General features: G+C 53.4%; 1 protein-coding gene across 4 annotated transcripts in view; it reads right to left on the minus strand.

The window, feature by feature from the left end:
- Positions 1-19,705, minus strand: part of LOC137382518 (V-type proton ATPase 116 kDa subunit a 2-like) — a 91,767-nt gene that overhangs the window by 42,937 nt on the left and 29,125 nt on the right. For all 4 annotated transcript variants that reach the window (XR_010977213.1, XM_068054501.1, XM_068054500.1 and 1 more), the window contains exons 4-5: positions 16,860-16,997; positions 9,730-9,830 (exon numbers count right to left, since the gene is read on the minus strand). Coding sequence is in view for 3 of the 4 variants with exons in the window: in XM_068054501.1 (XP_067910602.1) it covers positions 9,730-9,830; positions 16,860-16,997 (239 nt within the window). In the remaining variant the exon portion in view is untranslated. The remainder of the gene's footprint in view (positions 1-9,729; positions 9,831-16,859; positions 16,998-19,705) is intronic.

Consider the following 19,705-nt stretch of genomic DNA (forward strand, 5'->3'; position numbering starts at 1 on the left):
TGATTTAAATTAAATTAAAAGTTTACCTGTATACTCACCCCAGCGGTTCTCGGTTTCCCTGCTCTCACTGTTGATTGTGACATCACTCTGATGTCACTTTGTGATTTTTTTCCCTGCTCCACTCCCACCGTGCTGCTCTCTCTCTCCGCTCCGACCGTGCTCCTCTCTCTCTCCGCTCCCGCCGTGCTCCTCTCTCTCTCCGCTCCCGCCGTGCTGCCCCTTCTCTCCGCTCCCGCCGTGCTCCTCTCTCTCTCCGCTCCCGTAGTGGTCCTCGCTCTCTCTCTCCGCTCCCGTAGTGCTCCTCTCTCTCTCCGCTCCCACCGTGCTGCTCTCTCTCCGCTCCCACCGTGCTGCTCTCTCTCTCTCCGCTCCCACCGTGCTGCTCTCTCTCTCCCCGTTCCCACCGTGCTGCTCTCTCTCTCTCTCTGCTCCCACCGTGCTCCTCTCTCTCTCTCTCTGCTCCCACCGTGCTCCTCTCTCTCTCTCTCTGCTCCCACCGTGCTCCTCTCTCTCTCTCTCTCTCTGCTCCCACCGTGCTCCTCTCTCTCTCCGCTCCCACCGTGCTCCTCTCTCTCTCCGCTCCCACCGTGCTCCTCTCTCTCTCTCCGCTCCCACCATGCTCCTCTCTCTCTCCGCTCTCACCGTGCTCCTCCTCTCTCTCTCCGCTCCGACCGTGCTCCTCCTCTCTCTCTCCGCTCCCACCGTGCTGCTCTCTCTCTCTCCGCTCTCACCGTGCTCCTCCTCTCTCTCTCCGCTCCGACCGTGCTCCTCCTCTCTCTCTCCGCTCCCACCGTGCTGCTGTCTCTCTATCCGCTCCTGCCATGCTCCTCCTCTCTCTCCGCTCCCACCGTGCTGCTCTCTCTCTCTCTGCTCCCACCGTGCTCCTCTCTCTCTCTGCTCCCACCGTGCTCCTCTCTCTCTTCGCTCCCACCGTGCTCCTCTCTCTCTCCGCTCCCACCGTGCTGCTCTCTCTCTCTGCTCCCACCATGCTGCTCTCTCTCTCCGCTCTCACCGTGCTCCTCCTCTCTCTCTCCGCTCCGACCGTGCTCCTCCTCTCTCTCTCCGCTCCCACCGTGCTGCTCTCTCTCTCTGCTTCTGCCGTGCTCCTCCTCTCTCTCTCTCTGCTTCTGCCGTGCTCCTCCTCTCTCTCTCTCCGCTCCCGCCGTGCTCCTCCTCTCTCTCTCTCCGCTCCCGCCGTGTTCCTCCTCTCTCTCTCTCCGCTCCCGCCGTGTTCCTCTCTCTCTCCGCTCCCGCCGTGCTCCTCTCTCTCCGCTCCCACCGTGCTCCTCTCTCTCTCCGCTCCCACCGTGCTCCTCTCTCTCTCCGCTCCCACCGTGCTCCTCTCTCTCTCCGCTCCCACCGTGCTCCTCTCTCTCTCCGCTCCCACCGTGCTCCTCTCTCTCTCCGCTCCCACCGTGCTCCTCTCTCTCTCCGCTCCCACCGTGCTCCTCTCTCTCTCCGCTCCCACCGTGCTCCTCTCTCTCTCCGCTCCCACCGTGCTCCTCTCTCTCTCCGCTCCCACCGTGCTCCTCTCTCTCTCCGCTCCCACCGTGCTTCTCTCCGCTCCCACCGTGCTCCTCCTCTCTCTCTCCGCTCCCACCGTGCTCCTCCTCTCTCTCTCCGCTCCGACCGTGCTCCTCCTCTCTCTCTCCGCTCCCGCCGTGCTGCTCTCTCTCTATCCGCTCCTGCCGTGCTCCTCCTCTCTCTCCGCTCCCGCCGTGCTGCTCTCTCTCTCTCCGCTCCCACCGTGCTGCTCTCTCTCTCTCCGCTCCCACCGTGCTCCTCTCTCTCTCTCCGCTCCCACCGTGCTGCTCTCTCTCTCTGCTCCCACCATGCTGCTCTCTCTCTCTCTCTGCTCCCACCGTGCTCCTCTCTCTCTCTCTCTCTCTCTGCTCCCACCGTGCTCCTCTCTCTCTCCGCTCCCACCGTGCTCCTCTCTCTCTCCGCTCCCACCGTGCTCCTCTCTCTCTCTCCGCTCCCACCGTGCTCCTCTCTCTCTCTCCGCTCCCACCGTGCTCCTCTCTCTCTCCGCTCCCACCGTGCTCCTCTCTCTCTCTGCTCCCACCATGCTGCTCTCTCTCTCCGCTCTCACCGTGCTCCTCCTCTCTCTCTCCGCTCCGACCGTGCTCCTCCTCTCTCTCTCCGCTCCCACCGTGCTGCTCTCTCTCTATCCGCTCCTGCCATGCTCCTCCTCTCTCTCCGCTCCCACCGTGCTGCTCTCTCTCTCTGTGCTCCCGCCGTGCTCCTCTCTCTCTCTGTGCTCCCGCCGTGCTCCTCTCTCTCTCTGTGCTCCCGCCGTGCTCCTCTCTCTCTGTGCTCCCGCCGTGCTCCTCTCTCTCTCTCCGCTCCCGCCGTGCTCCTCTCTCTCTCTCCGCTCCCGCCGTGCTCCTCTCTCTCTCTCCGCTCCCGCCGTGCTCCTCTCTCTCTCTCCGCTCCCGCCGTGCTCCTCTCTCTCTCTCCGCTCCCGCCGTGCTCCTCTCTCTCTCTCCGCTCCCGCCGTGCTCCTCTCTCTCTCTCCGCTCCCGCCGTGCTCCTCTCTCTCTCTCCGCTCCCGCCGTGCTCCTCTCTCTCTCTCCGCTCCCGCCGTGCTCCTCTCTCTCTCTCCGCTCCCGCCGTGCTCCTCTCTCTCTCTCCGCTCCCGCCGTGCTCCTCTCTCTCTCTCCGCTCCCGCCGTGCTCCTCTCTCTCTCTCCGCTCCCGCCGTGCTCCTCTCTCTCTCTCCGCTCCCGCCGTGCTCCTCTCTCTCTCTCCGCTCCCGCCGTGCTCCTCTCTCTCTCTCCGCTCCCGCCGTGCTCCTCTCTCTCTCTCCGCTCCCGCCGTGCTCCTCTCTCTCTCTCCGCTCCCGCCGTGCTCCTCTCTCTCTCTCCGCTCCCGCCGTGCTGCTCTCTCTCTCTCCGCTCCCGCCGTGTTCCTCTCTCTCTCTCCGCTCTCGCCGTGCTCCTCCTCTCTCTCTCTCTCTCCGCTCCCGCCGTGCTCCTCCTCTCTCTCTCTCGGCTCCCGCCGTGCTCCTCCTCTCTCTCTCTCGGCTCCCGCCGTGCTCCTCCTCTCTCTCTCTCGGCTCCCGCCGTGCTCCTCCTCTCTCTCTCTCTCCGCTCCCGCAGTGCTCCTCTCTCTCTCTGCTTCTGCCGTGCTCCTCCTCTCTCTCTCTCTGCTTCTGCCGTGCTCCTCCTCTCTCTCTCTCCGCTCCCGCCGTGCTCCTCTCTCTCTCTCCGCTCCCGCCGTGCTCCTCTCTCTCTCTCCGCTCCCGCCGTGCTCCTCTCTCTCTCTCCGCTCCCGCCGTGCTCCTCTCTCTCTCTCCGCTCCCGCCGTGCTCCTCTCTCTCTCTCCGCTCCCGCCGTGCTGCTCTCTCTCTCTCCGCTCCCGCCGTGTTCCTCTCTCTCTCTCCGCTCTCGCCGTGCTCCTCCTCTCTCTCTCTCTCCGCTCCCGCCGTGCTCCTCCTCTCTCTCTCTCGGCTCCCGCCGTGCTCCTCCTCTCTCTCTCTCGGCTCCCGCCGTGCTCCTCCTCTCTCTCTCTCTCCGCTCCCGCAGTGCTCCTCTCTCTCTCTGCTTCTGCCGTGCTCCTCCTCTCTCTCTCTCTGCTTCTGCCGTGCTCCTCCTCTCTCTCTCTCCGCTCCCGCCGTGCTCCTCCTCTCTCCGCTCCCGCCCTGCTCCTCCTCTCTCCGCTCCCGCCCTGCTCCTCCTCTCTCCGCTCCCGCCCTGCTCCTCTCTCTCCGCTCCCGCCCTGCTCCTCTCTCTCCGCTCCCGCCCTGCTCCTCTCTCTCCGCTCCCGCCCTGCTCCTCTCTCTCCGCTCCCGCCCTGCTCCTCTCTCTCCGCTCCCGCCCTGCTCCTCTCTCTCCGCTCCCGCCCTGCTCCTCTCTCTCCGCTCCCGCCCTGCTCCTCTCTCTCCGCTCCCGCCCTGCTCCTCTCTCTCCGCTCCCGCCCTGCTCCTCTCTCTCCGCTCCCGCCCTGCTCCTCTCTCTCCGCTCCCGCCCTGCTCCTCTCTCTCTCCGCTCCCGCCCTGCTCCTCTCTCTCTCCGCTCCCGCCGTGCTGCTCTCTCTCTCTCCGCTCCCGCCGTGTTCCTCTCTCTCTCTCTCCGCTCTCGCCGTGCTCCTCCTCTCTCTCTCTCTCTCCGCTCCCGCCGTGCTCCTCCTCTCTCTCTCTCGGCTCCCGCCGTGCTCCTCCTCTCTCTCTCTCGGCTCCCGCCGTGCTCCTCCTCTCTCTCTCTCGGCTCCCGCCGTGCTCCTCCTCTCTCTCTCTCTCCGCTCCCGCAGTGCTCCTCTCTCTCTCTGCTTCTGCCGTGCTCCTCCTCTCTCTCTCTCTGCTTCTGCCGTGCTCCTCCTCTCTCTCTCTCCGCTCCCGCCGTGCTCCTCTCTCTCTCTCCGCTCCCGCCGTGCTCCTCTCTCTCTCTCCGCTCCCGCCGTGCTCCTCTCTCTCTCTCCGCTCCCGCCGTGCTCCTCTCTCTCTCTCCGCTCCCGCCGTGCTCCTCTCTCTCTCTCCGCTCCCGCCGTGCTGCTCTCTCTCTCTCCGCTCCCGCCGTGTTCCTCTCTCTCTCTCCGCTCTCGCCGTGCTCCTCCTCTCTCTCTCTCTCCGCTCCCGCCGTGCTCCTCCTCTCTCTCTCTCGGCTCCCGCCGTGCTCCTCCTCTCTCTCTCTCGGCTCCCGCCGTGCTCCTCCTCTCTCTCTCTCTCCGCTCCCGCAGTGCTCCTCTCTCTCTCTGCTTCTGCCGTGCTCCTCCTCTCTCTCTCTCTGCTTCTGCCGTGCTCCTCCTCTCTCTCTCTCCGCTCCCGCCGTGCTCCTCCTCTCTCCGCTCCCGCCCTGCTCCTCCTCTCTCCGCTCCCGCCCTGCTCCTCCTCTCTCCGCTCCCGCCCTGCTCCTCTCTCTCCGCTCCCGCCCTGCTCCTCTCTCTCCGCTCCCGCCCTGCTCCTCTCTCTCCGCTCCCGCCCTGCTCCTCTCTCTCCGCTCCCGCCCTGCTCCTCTCTCTCCGCTCCCGCCCTGCTCCTCTCTCTCCGCTCCCGCCCTGCTCCTCTCTCTCCGCTCCCGCCCTGCTCCTCTCTCTCCGCTCCCGCCCTGCTCCTCTCTCTCCGCTCCCGCCCTGCTCCTCTCTCTCCGCTCCCGCCCTGCTCCTCTCTCTCCGCTCCCGCCCTGCTCCTCTCTCTCTCCGCTCCCGCCCTGCTCCTCTCTCTCTCCGCTCCCGCCCTGCTCCTCTCTCTCTCTGCTCCCGCCCTGCTCCTCTCTCTCCGCTCCCGCCCTGCTCCTCTCTCTCCGCTCCCGCCCTGCTCCTCTCTCTCCGCTCCCGCCCTGCTCCTCTCTCTCCGCTCCCGCCCTGCTCCTCTCTCTCCGCTCCCGCCCTGCTCCTCTCCCTCTCCGCTCCCGCCCTGCTCCTCTCCCTCTCCGCTCCCGCCCTGCTCCTCTCTCTCTCCGCTCCCGCCCTGCTCCTCTCTCTCTCTCTCTCTCCGCTCCCGCCGTGCTGCTCCCTCTCTCTCTCTCCGCTCCCGCCGTGCTGCTCCCTCTCTCTCTCTCTCCGCTCCCGCCGTGCTGCTCCCTCTCTCTCTCTCTCCGCTCCCGCCCTGCTCCTCTCCCTCTCCGCTCCCGCCCTGCTCCTCTCCCTCTCCGCTCCCGCCCTGCTCCTCTCCCTCTCCGCTCCCGCCCTGCTCCTCTCCCTCTCCGCTCCCGCCCTGCTCCTCTCCCTCTCCGCTCCCGCCCTGCTCCTCTCCCTCTCCGCTCCCGCCCTGCTCCTCTCCCTCTCCGCTCCCGCACTGCTCCTCTCCCTCTCCGCTCCCGCACTGCTCCTCTCTCTCTCCGCTCCCGCCCTGCTCCTCTCTCTCTCCGCTCCCGCCCTGCTCCTCTCTCTCTCCGCTCCCGCCCTGCTCCTCTCTCTCTCCGCTCCCGCCCTGCTCCTCTCTCTCTCCGCTCCCGCCCTGCTCCTCTCTCTGTCTCCGCTCCCGCCCTGCTCCTCTCTCTGTCTCCGCTCCCGCCCTGCTCCTCTCTCTCTCTCTCCGCTCCCACCGTGCTGCTCCCTCTCCGCTCCCGCCGTGCTGCTCCCTCTCTCTCTCCGCTCCCACCGTGCTGCTCCCTCTCTCTCTCTCTCCGCTCCCGCCGTGCTGCTCCCTCTCTCTCTCTCTCCGCTCCCGCCCTGCTCCTCTCCCTCTCCGCTCCCGCCCTGCTCCTCTCCCTCTCCGCTCCCGCCCTGCTCCTCTCCCTCTCCGCTCCCGCCCTGCTCCTCTCCCTCTCCGCTCCCGCCCTGCTCCTCTCCCTCTCCGCTCCCGCCCTGCTCCTCTCCCTCTCCGCTCCGCTCCCGCCCTGCTCCTCTCCCTCTCCGCTCCCGCCCTGCTCCTCTCCCTCTCCGCTCCCGCACTGCTCCTCTCCCTCTCCGCTCCCGCACTGCTCCTCTCCCTCTCCGCTCCCGCACTGCTCCTCTCTCTCTCCGCTCCCGCACTGCTCCTCTCTCTCTCCGCTCCCGCCCTGCTCCTCTCTCTCTCCGCTCCCGCCCTGCTCCTCTCTCACTCCGCTCCCGCCCTGCTCCTCTCTCTGTCTCCGCTCCCACCGTGCTGCTCCCTCTCTCTCTCCGCTCCCACCGTGCTGCTCCCTCTCCGCTCCCACCGTGCTGCTCTCTCTCTCCGCTCCCAACGTGCTGCTCTCTCTCTCCGCTCCCAACGTGCTGCTCTCTCTCTCCGCTCCCACCGTGCTGCTCTCTCTCTCCGCTCCCACCGTGCTGCTCTCTCTCTCCGCTCCCACCGTGCTCCTCTCTCTTTTTCTCCGCTCCCACCGTGCTCCTCTCTCTCTCTCTCTCCGCTCCCACCGTGCTCCTCCCTCTCTCTCTCTCCGCTCCCACCGTGCTCCTCCCTCTCTCTCTCTCCGCTCCCACCGTGCACTTCTCTCTCTCTCCGCTCCCGCCGTGCTCCTCTCTCTCTCCGCTCCCGCCGTGCTCCTCTCTTTTTTTCTCCGCTCCCACCGTGCTCCTCTCTCTCTCTCTCTCTCCGCTCCCACCGTGCTCCTCCCTCTCTCTCTCTCCGCTCCCACCGTGCACTTCTCTCTCTCTCCGCTCCCGCCGTGCTCCTCTCTCTCTCTCTCCTCTCCCGCCGTGCTCCTCTCTCCCTCCGCTCCCGCCGTGCTCCTCTCTCCCTCCGCTCCCGCCGTGCTCCTCTCTCCCTCCGCTCCCGCCGTGCTCCTCTCTCCCTCCGCTCCCGCCGTGCTCCTCTCTCCCTCCGCTCCCGCCGTGCTCCTCTCTCCCTCCGCTCCCGCCGTGCTCCTCTCTCCCTCCGCTCCCGCCGTGCTCCTCTCTCCCTCCGCTCCCGCCGTGCTCCTCTCTCCCTCCGCTCCCGCCGTGCTCCTCTCTCCCTCCGCTCCCGCCGTGCTCCTCTCTCCCTCCGCTCCCGCCGTGCTCCTCTCTCCCTCCGCTCCCGCCGTGCTCCTCTCTCCCTCCGCTCCCGCCGTGCTCCTCTCTCCCTCCGCTCCCGCCGTGCTCCTCTCTCCCTCCGCTCCCGCCGTGCTCCTCTCTCCCTCCGCTCCCGCCGTGCTCCTCTCTCCCTCCGCTCCCGCCGTGCTCCTCTCTCCCTCCGCTCCCGCCGTGCTCCTCTCTCCCTCCGCTCCCGCCGTGCTCCTCTCTCCCTCCGCTCCCGCCGTGCTCCTCTCTCTCTCTCTGCTCCCGCCGTGCTCCTCTCTCTCTCTCTGCTCCCGCCGTGCTCCTCTCTCTCCGTTCCCGCCGTGCTCCTCTCTCTCTCTCTGCTCCCTCCGTGCTCCTCTCTCTCTCTGCTCCCGCCGTGCTCCTCTCTCTCTCCGCTCCCGCCGTGCTCCTCTCTCTCTCCGCTCCCGCCGTGCTCCTCTCTCTCTCCGCTCCCGCCGTGCTCCTCTCTCTCTCCGCTCCCGCCGTGCTCCTCTCTCTCTCCGCTCCCGCCGTGCTCCTCTCTCTCTCCGCTCCCGCCGTGCTCCTCTCTCTCTCCGCTCCCGCCGTGCTCCTCTCTCTCTCCGCTCCCGCCGTGCTCCCCTCTCTCTCCGCTCCCGCCGTGCTCCCCTCTCTCTCTCTCCACTCCCACCGTGCTCCCCTCTCTCTCTCTCCGCTCCCGCCGTGCTCCTCTCTTTCTCTCCACTCCTCTCCCGCCGTGCTCCTCTCTCTCTAGCTCAGTCTCTGATCGCCGACTCTGGGCTTTTGGCACGCTTTATAAACATCCGCTCCCGCCGTGCTGCTTTCTGTCTCTGTCTCCGGTCTCCGACTCTGGGCTTTTGTGCTGCTTTTTAAACCTCCGCTCCTGCAGTGTTCCTCTCTCTCTCACTCTGTCTCCGGTCTCCGACTCTGGGCTTTTGGCCTGCTTTTTAAACCTCCGCTCCTACAGTGTTCCTCCCTCTCTCACTCTGTCTCCGGTCTCCGACTCTGGGCTTTTGGCCTGCTTTTTAAACCTCCGCTCCTGCGGTGTTCCTCCCTCTCTCACTCTGTCTCCGGTCTCCGACTTTGGGCTTTTGGCCTGCTTTTTAAACCTCCGCTCCTGCAGTGTTCCTCCCTCTCTCACTCTGTCTCCGGTCTCCGACTCTGGGCTTTTGGCCTGCTTTTTAAACCTCCGCTCCTGCAGTGTTCCTCTCTCTCTCACTCTGTCTCCGGTCAGAAGTATAACCAGACCATTAGTAATAGAGGAAGGCTGAGGGTTGGGGGCTAGGAGTGAGAATGGGTTTTAGCATTCTGTTTTTTCCTCTGGAACTCCCAGGTATTTAAATCCAGCCTGCAGTGACATCGGAAATGAGTTGGGTGCCTTGCTCACTACGCTGGGATTGCCCAGGTACTGTACATCTTTGGGGGTTAGAGTAGAGGAAGCTTGCACCTGACCCAAGCTATACTTGACTTGGGGCCGCTCATGGAGGTCAATGGGCAACCGACATTCCATATCCTTGGTGGGCACAGAAATTACCAAAAGGCTAAAAATATATAGATCAGCAGTAGGAGAAAGGAACAGACACAAATTGCTGGATGAAAAGCAAGTGCAGGAGTAAACGCAGGAGTAAAAGAGAGAAGTGAAAGTCTGGTCACCAAAGGAAAGGATAAACACTGGAGGGAAACCACACACACCAGGAAAAAGTCACTGCGACTTTTTGAAAAGGCACAAATATCCCTTTAAAATGTTTTAAACTGTTCAGAGAAAAAGCAGCTAATATTTAATTTTTTGGGGGGGAAAACATGCAGTAAAGTATTCCACTACAGACTTACATAATTGTAATAATGCCTTGGTGTTCAGTTCCAAATATACTATTTAGAGTGAGCAACTGGGAATACTGTCCCAGCAGGCCAGCCCTCCACCTTCTGTACATTCAGCTCACCCAAGCTCTGCTACCAGTACCCTCTCCCACACCACAATCATCCAACACGCCTGTCCTCGCTGATTCTACATTAGCGTCTGTTCCCCAAAATCTCAAATTCTAAATGTTCATCCTTTTGTTTAAATACCCTCCATGAACTCTTCTGCCCCATTCCAAAATCTCCAGTCCTCTGCCTCTGGCCTCTTGTGCATCTCCCCCTCATTTCACCCCACCATTGGCAGCCACGTCTTCCCATCCCATCAGTATATCCTTCTACTCCTTTCTATTGCATGTGTTCATCTAGCTTCCCTGAAATGTAACTATTCGCCCCACCCACACCCCATGGTAGCAGGTTCCACGGTCTATTTCATTTCTATTTGAAACAAATTCATTTTATATTTTACAACATCTTTGAGACTGTGGATAATGGAACGAGTGACAGAGCTGACGAACCAGGTGTTTCAACATACCCTAATTTAGCTCCAAGTCGCTGCATGTTTGTATAATCCATTAACGGCTCTTTATCCAAAGAAGGAAATTCCTCATATTGAGTCTGGGGGGAAAGATCAAGCTAAAAAGAGAAAAGTAACATTTTAAAAATCATCAGAGAAATGGTATGATTGAGAAAAAGCAATTTAGCCAATAATTCCCCTCCTTCCACTGACTGGACCCCATCATCGACTCTACCCAATATCATTTCTATTCTAAAGAGATGTTCACACACAGGGCTGGAGATGTCCCGATATGGGGAACCGGAGGTGGGGACAGTTCGTTTTCCTGATCGAGTTCTGCTTTGTATTCTTTAACCTTAAAAGCCGACAATGCATCATCACTGCAGCTCCAATCTACTGCTCAGGCATTAGTTATTTTTTTAACCTGTCCAATGTTTTGCCCTAAAGGTGTTTTAAAATAAGTCTATGAGTGTGCAACTTTTACAGACAGTGATAGGCTTGCTGCATATTTTCTGTTTTTATTTGCCTCTGTGAAAAATGAAGAGTTTTGGATTTTACTCTCCAGTTACTGTTCTGATTGTTATGCATATGAGGTCTCGTCACAAACAGAATTTGAATAGGTTCTCAAATAAGTCCTGTAATGTGGAATATAAAGTCAAATGGCACCGTGGTTGGTTCTTTTGTTGCAGCAGTAAATTAGCACATTCCGAGCCTGTGAAATTATCACCTGCATTATAGCTTAAAGACAAAATGTCTCAAAAAAATATTCAACGTCATAACTTCAGGCACAGAATTAAATAAACTATTTGATCTATCAAAATTCTATCATTTGTCTCATTGTTGTCAGTGGAACCTTGCTGTGTTCACATTGGCTCTTGTATCTGTGAATGTTACAACAGTGACTGAAACAACAACCTGTATTGATATGGCACTCTTAACATAGTAAAGCAGTCCAAGACAATTCACAGAAATGTCAAGCAGAATTTGACACTGATCCACATAAGGAGATATTTGGACAGATGACCAAAAGCTTGGTAAAAGAGGAGTGCTTTAAAACAGGAAAGAGAGGCAGAGAAGGAGGGAGGGAATTCCAGAGTTTAGGGCCAAGGCACATCTGCCAATGGTGGAGTGATAGAAATAGTAGATGCACAATAGGCCAGAATTGTAGGAGGACAAGTATCCCAAAAGGTTGTGTGGCCTGAGGAGGTTAAGTAATTGGGATAAACATAACCTAAGAACTTAAGAATTAGGAGCAGGAGTAGGCCATTCAGCCCTTCGAACCCGCACTCCATTCAATGAGATCACGGCTGACAAGGCCACGGAGAGATTTGAAAACAATTATGAGAACTCTAAAATCAAAGTGTTGCTTAACCAGGAGCCACTGTAGCTCCGTGAGCACAAGGTAATGGATGAACAGGACTTAGTGCATGTTAGGAAATGGGCAGCAGAGTTTTGCATGACTTCCAGCTTATGGAGGAGAAAACATGGGAGGCTGGACAAGAGTACATTGGAGTAGTCAAATCAAGAGGTAACAAAGTCATGGATGAGGGTTTCAGCAACAGGTAAGCTGAAGCAGAAGCAGTGTCAGATGACATCATACAGCTGGAAATAGGCAGACTGAAACCAATGCTGCAACTGATATGTGGATTTGGGACAGTTCCTGGTGTGAGACTCAAATAACATCCCGAGGGCGCAGATGGGATCTCACTTTAATGTCTCATTTGAAGGATGGCTCCTCCAACAATGCAGCACTCTGTCAGTACTGCACTGGGAGTGTCAGTCTAGTTTATATGCTCTAGTCTCAATTGGGGCTTGAACCTGCACTGAGTGCTGCTGGAGGGCACAGATTGTGAAGAAGGGAGTTTGGTAAGTGAGTGGATTTGAAGGGTTAATCTCTCAATCTTTGTTTTGTTTACATTTAGCAATTCACTGAAATTATTGTTTAAGTTAAGAGGCAAGTTAGGTTTCTTCCAGTTTTAAATAGGGGTATACAAGCTCTCAGAGTAGCTGCAGCTAGTTTATTAAGTAGCTAGGTTAAACTGGTTTCTGAACTCTAGCAGAGTTCTAGCAAAGTTGACACATCACCATTTTCAAAGAGTATAAATTCAGGGGACTCTCAGAGCTGCTTATTTGCACTGAGTGCTGCTGAAGGGCACAGAGTGTGAAGAAGGGAGTTTGGTAAGCAAGGGAGCTCACTAAGGAGGGAAACTATAAATTAAGAGAAAATAAATGTGATTAAATTAACACAATAAAGATGGCAGGACAGGAGATGTCTCTCAGCTGCAGTAAGTGAGAGCTCTTGGATGCCACGGCAATCCAAGGCAACCATGTCTGCACGACGTGTTTGCAGGTTGAGGAGCTTCAGCACAGAGCCATTGAGACACTGCAATGCATCAGGGAGGGGTAAAGTTACCTGGACACTTGGTTCCAGAAGGCAGTCACGCTCCTTAGGATAGGGTCATCTGTTTTGCTCAGTGGTCAGGGATAGGAGGGTGTGACTGCGAGTCAGAAGGTAAGGGGATTGTGTAGCTGGGAGTGGAGGAGCCTCAGCCCTTGCAATTGAGCAACAAGTTGTGTGGACAAGAGTGAGGGCTGTACTGTGGATGAGTAGACTGACCATGGCACCATGGTACAGGAAGCCGTTCAGGTGGGAGCAGCAAAAAGGAAAGTAGTGGCAGTAGGGGACTGTATAGTGAGGGGGATTGACACTGTTCTCTGCAGCAATGAGCGAGAGTCCAGATGGCTGTGTTGCCTGTCGGGTGCAAGGGTTCAGGACATTTGCCCAGGGCTGGAGAGGAACTTACAGTGGGAGGGAGAGGATCCAGTCATCGTGGTCCATGTAGGTACCAACGACATTGACAGGACAAGTAAAGAGGTTCTGCATAGTCAGTATGAGGAGCTAGGCACCAAATTAAGAAGCAGAACCTCAAAGGTAATAATCTCTGGATTATTACCTGAGCCACGTGCAAATTGGAGTAGGTCAAATAAGATAAGAGAAATGAATGCGTGGCTCAAAGACTGGTGTGGTAGAAGTCAGTTCCGGTTTGTGGGGCACGAACACCAGTACTGAGAAAAGTAGGGGCTGTACGTTGGGATGGTCTACACTTGAGCCATGCTGGGACCGGTGTTCCAGCGAGTGGCACAACTAGGGAAGTAGAGAAGGTTTTAAACTAAATAGTGGGAGCAAGGGATCAAATTTGGGAAGATGTGGTAAATCAAAGAGTAGAAACAAGGCAAGAGAGAAAGGTATTAATATGGGAAAAGATAAACAGACTGTGACAGGAAGAGACAGAGTGTACAAATCTAAGAGTAGTTCAGCAGACAAGGCTAGAGGTTACAAAAATAATAAAAAGGACAAAACTAAAGGCTCTGTATCTGAATGCACGTAGCATTCAAAACAAAACAGATGAACTGAGAGTGTAAATAGAAATAAATAAGTACGATTTGAAAGCCATTCAAGAGATACGGCTGCAGGATGACATAGATTGGGACCAGAATATTGAAGGGTACATGACATTTAGGAAGGACAGGAAGCTAGGAAAAGGTGGAGAGGTGGCTCTGTTAATTAATGAGGGTATTAGCACAATAGAGAGGGATGATCCAAGTTCAGGAAACCAGGATGTAGAAGCAGTTTAGGTCAAGATGAGAAATGATAAAGGCAAGTAGTCACCTATGGGAGTGGTGTACAGGCCCTAACATTAAGCACATGTTAGGACGGGGTATAAAGGAAGAAATAATGGGTGCTTGTCAGACAGGTGCGGTAATAATCAGGAGGGTTTTAATCGACATATAGATTGGAAACATCAGATGGGCAAAGGGAGCCTAGATGAGGCATTCATTTCATAGAATGTTTTCGGGATAGTTTCTTAGAACAGCACATTCTGGAGCCAACCAGAGAGCAGGCTACACTAGACCTGGTATTGTGCAACGAGATAGGATTAATTCATGACCTCATAGTGAAGATGCTCCTAGGCAGCAGTGATCATAATATGATTGAATTTTACATTCAGTTCGAAGGAGAGAAGAGTGGGTCCAAGACTAGTATTTTAAACTTAAATAAAGACAATTATGAGGGCATGAAAGCAGAGCTAGCATAAGTGAACTGGCAAAGTGAGTTAAGGGATAGGTCAATAAAGATGCATTTAGGGGATATTTCGGAATACACAGAATAGGTACATTCCGACAAGAAAGAAAAATTCCAAGGGGAGGACCCACCATACATGGTTAACAAAAAAGTTAAAGATAGTATCAAATTTAAAGAAAAATCATATAATTGCACAAAGATGGGTGGCAGGTCAGAAGATTGGACAGAATATAAAAAGCAGCAAAGAACAACTGAAAGATTAACAAGCAGGGAAAAAATTAGAGTACGAGAGAAAGCTGGTGAGAAATATCAAGACATTTAGTAAGAGTTTCTATAGATATTTACAAAAGAAAAGATTTTAAAAAGTGAGCATTAGTCCTATAGAAAGTGAGTCTGGGGAATTAATAAGGGAAAATAAGGAGATGGCAGATGAATTAAACAGATATTTTGTATCAGTCTTCACCATAAAGGGTACAAGTAATATCCCAGAAATAGCTATAAATCAAGAAATGGAAGGGAGGAAGGAACGCAAGAAAATTACAATCAGCAGGGGAAGTGGTACTGAGAAAATTGTTGGAGCTGCAGGCTGACAAGTCCCCGGGTCCTGATGGACTTCATCCTAAGGTCTTAAAAGAAATGGCTAGTGAGATAGTTGCTGCGCTGGTTTTGATTTTCCAAAATTCACTAGATTCGGGGAAGGATCAGTTAGATTGGAAAATAGCGAATGAAACCCCTTTAAATAAAAAGGGAGGGAACAGAAAGCAGGAAACAACAGGCCACTTAGCTTAACATCTGTTTTAGGGAAAATGTTAGAAGCTATTATTAAAGATGTTATAGCAGGGTACTTCAAAAAATTAAAGGTAATCAGGCAGCATCAACAAGGTTTTGTGAAAAGGAAATCATATTTAACCAATTTATTGGAGTTCTTTGAAGAAGTAACATGTGCTGTGGATAAAGGAGAACCGATAGATGTATTGTTCTTAGATTTCCAGAAGGCATTTGATAAGGTGCCACATCAAAGGTTATTGTGGAAAATAAAAGCTCATGGTATGGGGGTACATTTTGGCATGGATTGAAGATTGGTTAGCTGACAGGAAACAGAGAGTAGGCATAAATGGGTCATTTTCTGGTTGGCAGGATGTAACGAGTGGTGTGCTGCAGGGATCAGTGCTGGGGCCTCAATTTTTTAACATTTATATAAATGACTTAGATGAAGGGACCGAAGGTATGGTTGCTAAATTTGCTAATGACGCAAAGATAGGGAGGAAAGTAACTTGTGAAGAGGACCGAAGGAGACTACAAAGGGATATAGATAGGTTAAGTGAGTGAGCAAAGATCTAGCAAATGGAGTATAATGTGGGAAAATGTGAAATTGTTCATTTTGGCAGAAAGAATAAAAAAGCATATAATCTAAATGTTGAGAGATTGCAGAGCTCTGACATGCAGAGGGATCTGGGTGTCCTAGTGCATGAATCACAAAAAGTTAGTATGCAGGTACAGCAAGTAATGAGGAAAGCTAATAGAATGTTATCGTTTATCGCGAGGGGAACTAAATACAAAAGTAGGGAGGTTATGCTTTAGCTATTCAGGACAGTAGTGAGACCACATCTGGAGTACTGTGTACAGTATTGGCCTCCTCATTTAAGGAAGGATGTAAATGCGTTGGAAGCAGTTCAGAGAAGGTTTTCTAGACTAATACCTGGAATGGGCGAGTTGTCTTATGAGGAAAGGCTGGGCAGGCTAGGCTTGTATCCGCTGGAGTTTAGAAGAGTACGCGGCGACTTGATTGAAACATACAAGATCCTGAGGGGTCTTGATGACAAGGTTGAAAATGCTCCCTTTAATTAACCAGAATCTACTTCAGAGTTAATAGAGAGCAGGTGATGCTCATTGCAGCTTGCATTTAAGGGCTGGGTTTTTCCCCAGTCAGGGGAGTTATTTCTGGATAGGGAGTTCATCCAGAAGGGAAGAAATGGAAACTGGTATTTGTACTGAACTGTGGATTGAGAATAAAACAATTGTGGATCACAGACTGTTTCCTGATTTTGGTGAACAGATATCTGCCAATTGATCATTGACAGGGTGGATGTGGAAAGGGTGTTTCCTCTTGTGGGAGAATCTAGAACTAGGGGTCACTGTTTATAAAAAAAAAAGGGATTGCCCATTTAAGACAGAGATCAGAAATTTCTTCTCTCAGAGAGTCGTGAGTCTTTTGAACTTTCTTCCTCAGAAGGCGGTGGAAGCAGAGTCTTTGAATATTTTTGAGGCAGAGGTAGATAGATTCTTGATAAGGAAGGGGGTGAAAATTATAGGAGGTAGGCAGGAATGTGGAGTTGAGGTAACAATTAGATCAGCCACGATCTTATGATCTTATTGAATGGCGGAGCAGGCTCGAGGGGCCGAGTGGCCTACTCCTGCTTCTAATTCGTATGTTCATATCCATGACCTCTGACTCAGAGGAAAGAGTGCTACCCAATAAACCTCAGCTGACACTTCAGCAGAATGACCCAATAAAAGAACAGAATGCAAGACAGTAAAGACGGAGTACACAGAAGTAACCTTTTACTTTAAGTTTTCAGTGCTCCTTTTTGTAGCTTATGGTTATTACAATGAAACTATTGCTAACATTTGACAGCTTCATTACTGCAATATTAGTGATTACTAATTCCTTTAGTTCACAACCTGTGAGCTGAAAACTTAAATAATGACTGATCCAAGGAGATGTCCGTTCCCAGGAACTGCTGAAACTCAAGGAACTAAAAGAGACAGTTGTCATACTCCAAAAATCTATTTAAAATTCAAACCACGCAATTTGTTGTTGTTGACAGGGTATCAACAAACACATTCAAACACAGCAAGGGTCAAGGAGCTGTTTAAAATATAAAATCATAGCTCTCTGTCCCCAAAAGTAAATCAATGTTAGATGTAGATTATTGGGGGAAACAAACCCAATTTTCTACTTTTCAAAAATGAAACAAGAGCTTTTAGACAAATGATGCAACAATGATGTAACTTGCTGACGTGAAATACTAGAATTCGGCTCAAATCTCTAACACCCACTCACCTCTGAAGCTCTTTTCACAAAGTCCTGAGTTACTCTTAGCATATGATTGTACTCAGTCAACTCCAGAAAATTTCTCTTCAGGGTTTCCTTGTTTTTCGTCACTTCTCTCAGTTCTGCTTCCAGCTGCTGAAGCTGCTCCTTTAACCACAAAACAGACACATTGTGATGCAGCATTTCCAGTAAAACCTCTCACTGAATACTACCTGAAGCATATGTTGTTAAACTGTTTACACCTCAAGAAACTCATGTCATTCCAACAAAGTTGGCTTCCTACTCTGCTCAGCAGAGAATGCTAGCATTGATTTCACAATTACTACACAATTAATCATTTTATGACTTCACCTTTATTAAAACCTTTATGAATGAGTTATGACATCAAAGCCAGATCATGAATATGAAATAGTTAAGATGCAGATAGAATACATCCCAAGTAGAAGGGGATGTGTTAGGGGCAGGTGTCAGGGATAAATAGCAAGGTCAGACCAAACTGAGGTTTAAAAACACATATGTTGGGGAACGAGGGGAATAATATCGTAGAAAACAGAAAATTGTTTAGTTTAGTTTAGAGATACAGCACTGAAACAGGCCCTTCGGCCCACCGAGTCTGTGCCGACCATCAACCACCCATTTATACTAATCCTACACTAATCCCATATTCCTACCACATCCCCACCTGTCCCTATATATTTCCCTACCACCTACCTATACTAGTGACAATTTATAATGGCCAATTAACCTATCAACCAACAAGTCTTTGGCATGTGGGAGGAAACCGGAGGAAACCCACGCAGACACAGGGAGAACTTGCAAACTCCGCACAGGCAGTACCCAGAATCGAAAAGATATTGAAAGGAATCAGGAAGAGAAATTAGGCAGGCTTGGAAGGAGAATGAAAGAAGCCTAGCATTCAACATAAGGGGAAGTAGGAAGGGCTTTTAATCATAATTGAAGGTGTGGCCTCACTTACAGATAAAAAAGCCATCCTGTACTTGAGATGACAGCATATAATCTAGGCTGACATTTGAATGCAACACTGAGAAAGTGCACACATGGGAATATGATATTATTGTTATCACAGAGACATGGTTGAGGAAAGGGCAGGACTGGCAGCTCAATATCCCAGGATATAGAATCTTCAGGCATGACGGGGAGGGGTGGAGGGGAGGGGGGGTAAAGGAGGAGGTGGCATTGCACTGTTGATCAAGGAGTCAATTACTGCAGTAAGGAGGGATGATATCTTAGATAGTTCCTCAAATGAGGCCAAATGGGTAGAACGTAAAAACAAAAAGGGGGCAATCACTTTGCTGGGAGTGTACTACAGGCCTCCAAATAGTCAGAGAGAGATAACGTAGCAGATATGTAGGCAAATCTCAGAGAGGTGTAAAAATAATAGGGTAATAATAGTACAGGATTTCAACTTCCCCAATATCCTTTTAGTTTTGGTGACTGCAGCTTGACAGTAGCGAAGGTGCGAGAGCGAGCTTACAGCTGGGAAGTCAATTTCAGTTAGATTTGTTGGGAATTTAGAGTAGAGGGAATGGAAGTTAAGGCAGTTGTATGTTCCTCCTGCAGAATGTGGGAGGTAAAGGTCGCCAAGAGTGTCCCTGCTGACTGCATCTGCGGGAAGTGCACCCAACTCCAGCTCCTCGAGAACCGCGTTAGGGAACTGGAGCTGGAGCTGGATGAACTTCGGATCATTCGGGAGGCGGAGGGGGTTATTGAGAGGAGTTATGGGGAGGTAGTCACACCTCAGGTAAAAGAAGTAGGTAGATGGGTTACCGTCAGGGGAAGGAGAGGGAACCAGCAGGCAGTGCAGGGATCCCCTGTGGCCGTTTCCCTCAACAACAGGTATACCGTTTTGGATACTGTTGCGGGGGACAACTTACCAGGGGTAAGCAATGGGGTACAGGTCTCTGGCACAGAGTCTGTCCCTGTTGCTCAGAAGGGAAGGGGGAAGAGGAGCAGAGCATTGGTCATTGGGGACTCCATAGTTAGGGGAACAGATAGGAGGTTCTGTGGGAACAAGAGAGACTCACGGTTGGTATGTTGCCTCCCAGGTGCCAGGGTTCGTGATGTCTCGGATCGTGTTTTTGGGATCCTTAAGGGGGAGGGGGAGCAGCCCCAAGTCGTGGTCCACACAGGCACCAACGACATAGGTAGGAAGAGAGATGGGGATTTAAGACAGAAATTCAGGGAGCTAGGGTGGAAGCTTAGAGCGAGAACAAACAGAGTTGTTATCTCTGGGTTGTTGCCCGTGCCACGTGATAGCGAAGCGAGGAATAGGGAGAGAGGAGTTGAACACGTGGCTGCAGGGATGGTGCAGGAGGGAGGGTTTTGGTTTCCTGGATAATTGGGGCTCTTTCTGGGGTAGGTGGGACCTCTACAAACAGGACGGTCTTCACCTGAACCAGAGGGGTACCAATATCCTGGGGGGGAGATTTGCTAGTGCTCTTCGGGGGGGTTTAAACTAATTCAGCAGGGGGATGGGAACCTAAATTGTAGTTCCAGTGTACAGGATGTTGAGAGTAGTGAGGTCAGGGATAAGGTTACAAAGACGCAAGAGGGCACTGGCAAGCAAGAACCTGGTTTAAAGTGTGTCTACTTCAACGCCAGGAGCATCCGGAATAAGGTGGGTGAGCTTGCAGCATGGGTTGGTACCTGGGATCTCGATGTAGTGGCCATTTCGGAGACATGGGTAGAGCAGGGGCAGGAATGGATGTTGCAGGTTCCGGGATTTAGATGTTTCAGTAAGGACAGAGAAGATGGTAAAAGAGGGGGGGGTGTGGCATTGTTAATCAAGGAGAGTATTACAGCGACAGAAAGGACATTTGAGGACTCGTCTACTG

This window comes from Heterodontus francisci, chromosome 23 (assembly GCF_036365525.1).
Source record: "Heterodontus francisci isolate sHetFra1 chromosome 23, sHetFra1.hap1, whole genome shotgun sequence".
Classification (NCBI taxonomy): Eukaryota; Metazoa; Chordata; class Chondrichthyes; order Heterodontiformes; family Heterodontidae; genus Heterodontus; species Heterodontus francisci.